The 8998-nt window shown below is 39.1% G+C and overlaps 2 protein-coding genes across 3 annotated transcripts; both read left to right on the top strand.

Annotated features, from left to right (window-relative positions):
- The first annotated feature begins 1654 nt into the window (after positions 1-1654).
- On the top strand, positions 1655-2979 carry LOC108565118 (ATP-dependent RNA helicase ddx46). Its single transcript, XM_017924408.1, has one exon. It carries the CDS (start codon positions 1655-1657, stop codon positions 2903-2905), a length of 1251 nt encoding a protein of 416 aa, XP_017779897.1. The 3' UTR covers positions 2906-2979.
- A 2540-nt stretch (positions 2980-5519) lies between these two features.
- On the top strand, positions 5520-7830 carry LOC108565119 (probable isocitrate dehydrogenase [NAD] subunit alpha, mitochondrial). 2 transcript variants are annotated; one of them, XM_017924409.1, is made up of 6 exons: positions 5520-5701; positions 6083-6148; positions 6245-6421; positions 6481-6659; positions 6719-6934; positions 7099-7830. In XM_017924409.1, exons 1-6 carry the CDS (start codon positions 5675-5677, stop codon positions 7580-7582), a joined length of 1149 nt encoding a protein of 382 aa, XP_017779898.1. In that variant the 5' UTR covers positions 5520-5674; the 3' UTR covers positions 7583-7830. The 2 variants fall into 2 exon arrangements, with proteins under 2 accessions (XP_017779898.1, XP_017779899.1); XM_017924410.1 differs by lacking the exon at positions 6083-6148 and having other exon boundaries at positions 5522-5701.
- The last annotated feature ends 1168 nt before the right edge of the window (positions 7831-8998 follow it).

Below are 8998 nucleotides of genomic sequence, written 5' to 3' on the forward strand. Positions count from 1 at the left end.
CGCTCTCTGAGTTTGGTAAGATGAAATTAGAAAAATTTCCCTATTACCCAAAAAAAAAACATTTTTACCCTATTTTGGGTAATTTACCCCGGTTCCCCGACCGTTGATCTATATTATGTTTCAATGCCCGGCGCATCCACACAAAAAACACATGTTTATTTACCAGTTTCTAATTGTTAATTTCATCCATTACAAAACTTCAATTAATACAACCTTTGGAGCAAGGAGTCATTCAAACTTTAAAAATGTACTTGTACACACGCGAACTTTTCCAAACCATTTTCGAAAACAGTGAAAATGAAACCCTTACTCAAGTGTGGATGGAATTTTCTACTTTAGATTGTATTAATTAATTCGTGTTGGAAACATCTTTTACCTCAAATGGTTCAAGCAATACAAGATCAACTCCCAGTTACAGAAGTAGTAAACATTGCTTCTCGTTTAAGCGATGAAGAATTTGCAGTAAGAAAACTAGTACTCGGGGAAGAAACTTTAGATGAGGAAGAACTGATGGAATTAATTGATGCAACCATCTCAAATGCATTGGTAAACGAAAATAAGGAAAACGAATCTCGATTTATAAGATGTGAAAAAAAAGGGCTAATTTTGGCTAAAGAATTAGAACTTCATTTCATTCAAACTGATCGTTCAACGATGCAAAAGTGTAAAGTTTAAAAGAGAGTTAAGAAATTGCTTAGCTCGCTATAGAGAGGTTTTAGTGGAGTTAGAAAGAAAAGCTACAATCGAAAACCAATGTGAAGATGAACTAAGCGATGAAGACATTTTGCCCATTAAAAGAAGACGAGTTAGGCGAGGATGAGTGTTGAAAGATTAAATAATTTTACAAAAGTCTTCATTGCTTTTGTTGAAAAACAGTCTTTTAGTTTAGTTCTTGTTACATTTTTTTGTATCAATCCTTAAATAATTTATAATTTATCTTATCTTTTGTATTTATTGGCACGAATGATGTGATTTGTACTAATTCCGAGTTTCTTATAGCGCGGTTTCCATACAACGCGATACGCACTCACCGCGTTATAGAAGAGTTGACTGTATATCCAACATAAATCATTGTAAATCATCTGCACATTATGTATAAATTGTTGATGGCAACAATTTACATTTCAGTTGAGAGATGAAGAGTTAGTTTTAGGGCTAATTTCTTTGCAGAACAAATGGGTGGTTTTGCGCGTGTAAAAAAAGAAGAAGCGTCGTTGTAAAACTAAGAGGGTGGAACGGGAATATAAATGATTATTAAGAGAAACACGGGTGGAAATGAAGAAGTGAGGTGTTGGGGATGGGGTTTGAAAGAAAGTTTGCGAGAGAAGTTTTGCGAAAAGTTGGCGGGGAAGGAATGAAAAAAAAGAAAACAAGAACAAAAACAAGCAGAAGGAAAAAGATGCAAACAAAAGTAATGGATGCGAGTGAATCATTCGAGGAGTAAAAAGAAATTAACGCAGGAAATGTGCACGAACAAACAAACAAACAAACGTGAAAAGTTTTTGAATTTAGTAAATTCTCTAAGCAAAAGTTTCGCGTTTCGCTCGCATGAATTTACGCGATAATCCAAGCAAGCAAATAAACTAACTGCTAGTGCAAAAAGTGTCGCAAAACATTTAATAATTCAGTGTATTTTATTTTTTGTTTCAGTAGAATGTCTTCGACGACGACGAATCCGGAACTTCCGACGCCGCCGAAGACGCGTGCGAATCCACTGGACTTTAGGAATACGGAGCTGGTGTCACGGTTGTTGGCAGCGACTCCACCGTATCTGTACAATATGCCGATGGTGCCTAACAGTTACTTCTTCAGCGAGATGTTGAGGTCCTTCGTGCAGGCGAAAACGGAGCGAAACAACGCGATTCCCACCAACGCACCGAGAAGACCGAGGAAAAGGTCATGGACGCAGACGAGGTCCGAATACTATCAGAAGGATGAGAAGCATCATCTGCAGCAGCAGCAGCAACATCATCATCACCAGCAACAGCAACAACACGAGATGCCCAATTGGAAGCCGCCGCATCCACCAGAGAAACCTATGTACTTTGATAACAAAAGGACGGAGATTCCGTTGGAGTTGACGATGGACGTTCAAGGTAAACCGAAATCGCCGGAAGCTCAAAAGATGCCGCCACCGCCGCCCGCTTCAATCGTCTTCCCGCAGGAGACGTCCAATCCCAATAATCTCATATTACCGCCGCCGCCTCCGATCTGGTATCCTCCTTTGTATCCGGCGCCGTACGGCATCGATCCTCTTCACTTCTTCATAGACCTCCGGGTCTCCGGGCACATCTACGACCGCAAGAACGAGAAGGATCAGAGCCCGCAGCAAACGCACGAGGCGACCCCCCAACCTCACCATCAACCACCGCCGCCGCCTCCGCAACAGCCGCCTACTCTTCCGACGCACCATCAACCGCAACCGGAAACGACGCCATTCGCTTTCAAACAATCGCGACACGCTTCCGCCTTCAGCGTTCCCGTCCCATCGAAATCGTCGCCGATAAATCTGAGTTCACGCGAAGAGAATAAACCGTTAAAGTTCGACGTGAAATCGATGGGGTTCGAGAAATGTTCCAACAAGACGAGCACCAACTACGTGATGAGTAACGTTTCGCGCATCTACCGCGAATTGGGAGAGGATCAAATGCGAACAACGTACAAGAAGGAGGAAACGGAGGAAGTCGTGGAGGAAACCGAGGAGGAAAGACGTAAAAGGGTGAAAGATCTGAGAGCTCTCATAGGACTGGAACTCGTCGTCGATTACATGAATCACGGTAAACCGGGACAACCGCCTTCGACGACGACCACAACTACCGCAGATGAAAGCACCTCCGACAACGAATCGGCCGCAAGTTCAGCACTGGAAGTGGTGACCGTACAGGAGGAGATCATCAACGTTTAATCAAAAATATGTTCATGTTTGCGCAACGCAGCAATACAAAAGTTAATGAAACATACAACAAAAAGGAACTAGTCATTTACGATTTTAATTATATTTAGTCATTAGATCAAAACGAGTTAATAATTAATAATTAAACAAAATGTAAAGTATATATATATAATATATTATATTTAAATTGATGCGATTACAATAAATATTATTACTAAAAGCAATTAGAAATGTTTTTTTTTTGTTCTACTTTTATTAGTAAAACTAGTTTACAAAATGATATCAAAACATCGCTGGTATTTTGTAGACTAATCGACTCTAATAAGTGGTGCATTCTGAGGCAACAATAATTTCAATTAGTAATCAAAACTGTTTGTTCTGCTTTGCGGCGTCTGTTAGAAAGGTTAGCCGCATTGAAAGAGGGTCCTACTGACATATGCACACACGGCCTACCACGATGACATATGTTTAGTACATAAGCAGTTTATTACGGTTTTATGTTCAAATGAGAGACAGAAAGATTGAGAAAAGAAAGAAAGAGAGAAAGTAACTAAATGTCAATAGAGACAACTTCGTTTCGCGATGCGCTCCACACTCAGCCTGAGGCATATTTCCATGGAAACAAGACATACACAAAAAAAAAAGAGCAATACGAAAGCATAGCAACCGTCGTAACGTACCGTAACGTTTCCGTAATTAATACAATTGAAATGCTCGAATGGAAATGCAAGAATATAGAAAAATTTGCATCCGCCTGCGGCGAACGATAGAGATGTTTTTTTTTTGCTGTGGTTGTTGAATGGAATTCAATCACCTGGAGCTTCGCTCCTTGAGGCAGACGCGAGCAGATTAAGATCGTAATTCGGCTTAAAACGTTAACGCGAAATTGAAAAAGTTCGAAAAGGGACGAGAATAATCCAATTTCTCTTTGTGTCCGTGCATGGTGGATGGACACTCACTGGTTGGGGCATAAAAAATTGTGTGTGGATATTGTGAGAGAAGAAACGTTTTGCTAATATTTGCGGATAAAACACACACACACACAGAGAGAGAGTGGAGAGGACGGACGATTCGCCATGAATATGCAAATTGCCGTTGCTCCATTGTACGTCGACGGTGTGTGAATATTTACACGTTTTACACACTCTTGCGGTCGGTCAGCAACACCCTACCCCTTCAGGGTAAACGTGGTTACATTACGTGTGCTCTGCACACGTTGCGCCCCCTTCTATTTCATTTCAAATTTGCATACGGTCTCACACTACTTTTAGCGCCCGGCTTAATTTTAATGCGATTAAAAGCGGCGTTTCCCGTCCGAAACCGCAAAACGAATCAAGCAACAAAACCGAAACGAAAATCCCAGCTCCCAAACCCAGATTTAATCCCTGACGTCTCCATCTCTTTCGCTGTCAAAATACGCCCTCACCTTTCTAAAACAAATGAAAACTGTTGCTAGACTACAATAAACAAATTACTAACATCATGGCACTCTCATCTTACATACAAACAAAAGAATACAAAAAGTAAAACATTTAATTATGATTCAATTATCGACAAATTTTTAAAATTATATAAATTAATTTGAAACTTTAAATTCAATAACAATGTTTATTGTTTTTACTATGTGATATTGTAAAATAAATATTTTAATTAAAACTACAGTTAAAATCAATGAATTAGACTATATTTACAAATTCAATTAATTAAACCGCATGTATAATTCCTTAATTTACTATAGGCAACACACTGCGCGCGCTCCCAATTTTTCAAATAATTGTTAACTTCAAAACGATATTCCTTACGAAATTATTGTTATAAATGTTCGCATTATTATGTAATATTATTAGAAATAAATTAGATTATTGCTGTTTATTAAAAAAAAACTTTTAAAAGGAATATTGATAATTTATTAACGTATGCAACACACTATACACACTTTTCAAATAATTTATTAAATTACTGAAATTGTTCATTATTATAGTAAATAATTCGGTACAAATAAATATATACCAATTAAATTGGATAATTAATGAATTTAATCCAAATTATTTGCTTTATTATAGGCAACCATACGTACGCGCTCTTCTTCAATTAAACGAGTAATTTCTTTTAATTGCTATCAATTGAAACAATGCCTAACTATAATTAGGAATTGTACGTGTTTACTGTTGTTTCGTACAAATCTATGTAAATTAATCTTGTACAAAGTTCGTTTCACAATAGCGCATTGTATTTAAATTTTATTCGTTTACTGAATAATTCTAATGAAGCATGTGTAAAACTTGATAACAATTGCAGGAGAAACAACAAAAACTCGTATTGTTTACAAAAAAACAAATGCATTTTGTTTATATCACTAAGAAACGTAAATAAATGAATGTCGAAGGTGTCATTTTGTTTACGTTATTGTTGTTGTTTGTGTACGTAAAGGCTCTAATTATACTAAATAGTGAAAAAAATATGAAAAGAAGAATGTGCGTATTCATCGAAAATAGAAATGCAGCGGCCATCAGCTCGTACATTTATAGAACGATGGCCGAAAGTTCGAAATAGGAATTGGTCGTCGTCTGATTTGGAATTCGATCCGTGGGATGAAATTCAAATTGCGGGTATTTTGGCGCCACCGCGTCACGTGTCCGAGCGCCACTTTGACGTCTCTCCTCACCTCCTCCCACAATCAACTGTTCCAATCATCCAGTCAACGTTTGCGGATTTCTAAGGATCGCAGCAGCCACAAACATCAGACGACGTCCCAATCCTTGTGCACTTTGTTTGGAAACCATGGCAGCGAAACTGATAAAAATCCTGGTAAGTGATCAATCAAAAATTCTATTCATTTGCATACAATGAAAATTACAAAATTTCCCATTCACAACTTGATTATTTTATTGTTGTATTGTTCGTGCACGAACAATACTAATTGTTTTGTTAATTTCACCTTATTTAAACGATTCAAAGCATTTTCCCGCTTTTCTCTCCCCTAAACACGACGAGAAACACCCACATTATGTAACTGTGACATTTCCCTCTGACGTTTAATTTGAGGTTACATGTCACATGTTATTGTGGCGCTCTCTCGATCTTCCATCACATCACATCTAAAGCAAACTAATTGATTTCCTTCTTTTTTACGCTGTGCCATGAAAACAATTGCACATGCAAAACAATTTAAACAAAAAAACAAAACAGAGCAATCTGAAACAAAGCATCTGCAAAATAAGTAAAACCTCAACTAAAGTCAACAATGTCGCTCAGGTAATCACACTTATCTATTAATACTAATACTAATTTAGTTGAAGAGCGTTTAGATGAAGAGGCAAGGAATGTATTGTTAATTTGTTTATTTTGAAGGGCAATTGCCAGAGGTCCCCCAGCACCGGATCCAGATTCTACAGCAGTCAGGTGCGTAAGTGCACCATGATCCCCGGCGACGGAATTGGACCTGAGATCTCTCAAGCAGTCCAGAAGATCTTCGCCACAGCCAAAGTGCCCATCGAATGGGAAACTGTTGATGTCACCCCAGTCAGGGTACGTGTACAAATTAGTTTGCAATAATCGGATTGATTGATTAATCTTTTTGTTGTTAGGGACCTGATGGAAAATTCGGCATTCCTCAGGCGGCCATCGATTCGGTGAATCGCAACAAGATTGGTCTGAAGGGACCATTGATGACTCCCGTTGGAAAGGGACACAGGTCACTCAATTTGGCTCTGAGGAAGGAGTTCAATTTGTACGCCAACGTGAGGCCGTGCCGCAGCTTGGAAGGGTTAGTGCGATTGTTGTGTGGCAAGTGAAGACGAATTACTTATAATTGGATTGTTGCAGTTACAAAACCTTGTACGATAATGTGGATGTGGTGACAATCAGGGAGAACACGGAGGGTGAATACTCTGGTATCGAGCACGAAATCGTTGATGGTGTTGTGCAGTCCATCAAGTTGATCACTGAGGAGGCTTCGATGAGGGTGGCCGAGTTTGCCTTTGAATACACCAGGGAGAACAAGAGGAAAAAGGTGACTGCAGTGCACAAGGCCAACATCATGTAAGTTATCCAATTTATTACATTTGTAGCAATCGATGCTGATATTTGTGTTGAACTTTGAGTTCGTTTCGATCTGATTGATTTATCTGGAAAATTTTTAATAGATTAGCTTAAGCTTTTCAAAAAATTACGTATTGTCAGCTCGTTAATTGTTTCGTTTCTAGGAGAATGTCTGACGGTCTTTTCCTGCGGTGTTGCCGCGACGTGGCCGCAAAATTCCCGGACATAAAATTCGAGGAAAAGTACCTGGACACCGTGTGCTTGAACATGGTGCAGGATCCATCCCAGTACGACGTCCTCGTGATGCCCAATCTGTACGGTGACATCATGTCCGATATGTGCGCCGGTCTCGTCGGCGGTCTCGGTCTGACCCCATCGGGTAACATCGGCATCAACGGTGCTCTGTTCGAATCGGTGCACGGTACCGCCCCCGACATAGCCGGCCAGGATAAGGCCAACCCCACGGCCCTCCTCCTCTCCGCCGTCATGATGCTGAAGCACATGGGACTCGTCGAACAGGCTCGCATCATCGAGACCGCCTGCTACGAGACGATCAAAGAGGCCAAATACCTGACCGGCGATTTGGGTGGCAAAGCCAAGTGCTCGGAGTTCACCAACGAAATCTGCGCCAAGATTTCCGCTCACTGAGCGAGTGACCGGGTTTTCGCTCACCCACCAGTCCCATCAATAATCGCCAATCAATAATAATAATAAGCAAAGCAAAGATGGAAGGATTTCATCGTAACAATGTGTACATAGCGTATTGTTGTTGTTTAGGTTCAATTTACGTTTTAGCACTATACTTGTACATACTTGCATTTTTCTTAACAAGCAACGCACTTTTAGACCAGCCAATCAAATCAAAATAGAGAACAGTATTAAGCGCCATCACCAACCAACAACAAAATGAAAAGAAACGATTTTTGCAAGGTTTCATCTACCGGCCCCCCTCCCACGCCGTGACAATACCAATAATTTTACCTAGTCCATAGATAATTTTTGTCCTTAATTTAATGTTATATTATATATTGTATATATATATACATACATACATACAGATATATGCCTATGTCACCTTCAAGTTGTTCTTTATTTTTTTGTTCTTCTTTTTCATCGAAACGGAAATCGTGTGCATCTGTGGCAAAACGTATCTCGTAATCTTATTATATTTTATCGTGACTTATTTATTTCGAAACAAAACAATAAACTCGTTCCCTCAACTATACCTATTTCTCATTAATACACATCCTCCTCCTTCAGTTTATAACAGGCGACTCGGCAGCAGTACGAAGATGCTTTTAGGCTCGTTGGAAAGGTGAGACATTCAGCTTTCATACGAGTGGTCAATGATGTAATTATCTTAAGGGGTTGTTGAGATATTCAAGAAAAACTAAAAACATCAGTTTTTGTGCAAATTCATTTCACCTTTTTTCCACTTTCTTCAGCTCATAGCAGGCGACTCGGCAGCAGTACGAAGATGCTTTTAGGCTCGTTGGAAAGGTGAGACATTCAGCTTTCATACGAGTGGTCGATGATGTAATTATCTTAAGGGGTTGTCGAGATATTCAAGAAAAACTGAAAAAAAGTAGAAAAAAACGTCGTTTTTCTGTTACGTAACGAACATTACGTAACTTTTGTTACGTAAAAAGTTGTGCAACGCTTGCGTGCAACTGATTATGCAATAAAATCATAAAAAAGTTTATTACTTTTCGAGTTATTAACGAAAAACTAAAAACATAAGTTTTTGTGCAAATTCAATTCACCTTTTTTCCAATTTCTACAGCTTATAGCAGGCGACTCGGCAGCAGTACGAAGATGCTTTTAGGCTCGTTGGAAAGGTGAGACATTCAGCTTTCATACGAGTGGTCGATGATGTAATTATCTTAAGGGGTTGTCGAGATATTCAAGAAAAACTGAAAAAAGTCGAAAAAAAACGTTGTTTCTCTGTTACGTAACGAACATTACGTAACTTTTGTTACGTAAAAAGTTGCGCAACGCTTGCGTGCATCTCATTATGCAATAAAATCATAAAAAAGTTTATTACTTTTCAAGAAATTCAAGAAA

Source organism: Nicrophorus vespilloides, unplaced genomic scaffold, assembly GCF_001412225.1.
Source record: "Nicrophorus vespilloides isolate i.1.1-1 unplaced genomic scaffold, Nicve_v1.0, whole genome shotgun sequence".
Taxonomy (NCBI): domain Eukaryota; kingdom Metazoa; phylum Arthropoda; class Insecta; order Coleoptera; family Silphidae; genus Nicrophorus; species Nicrophorus vespilloides.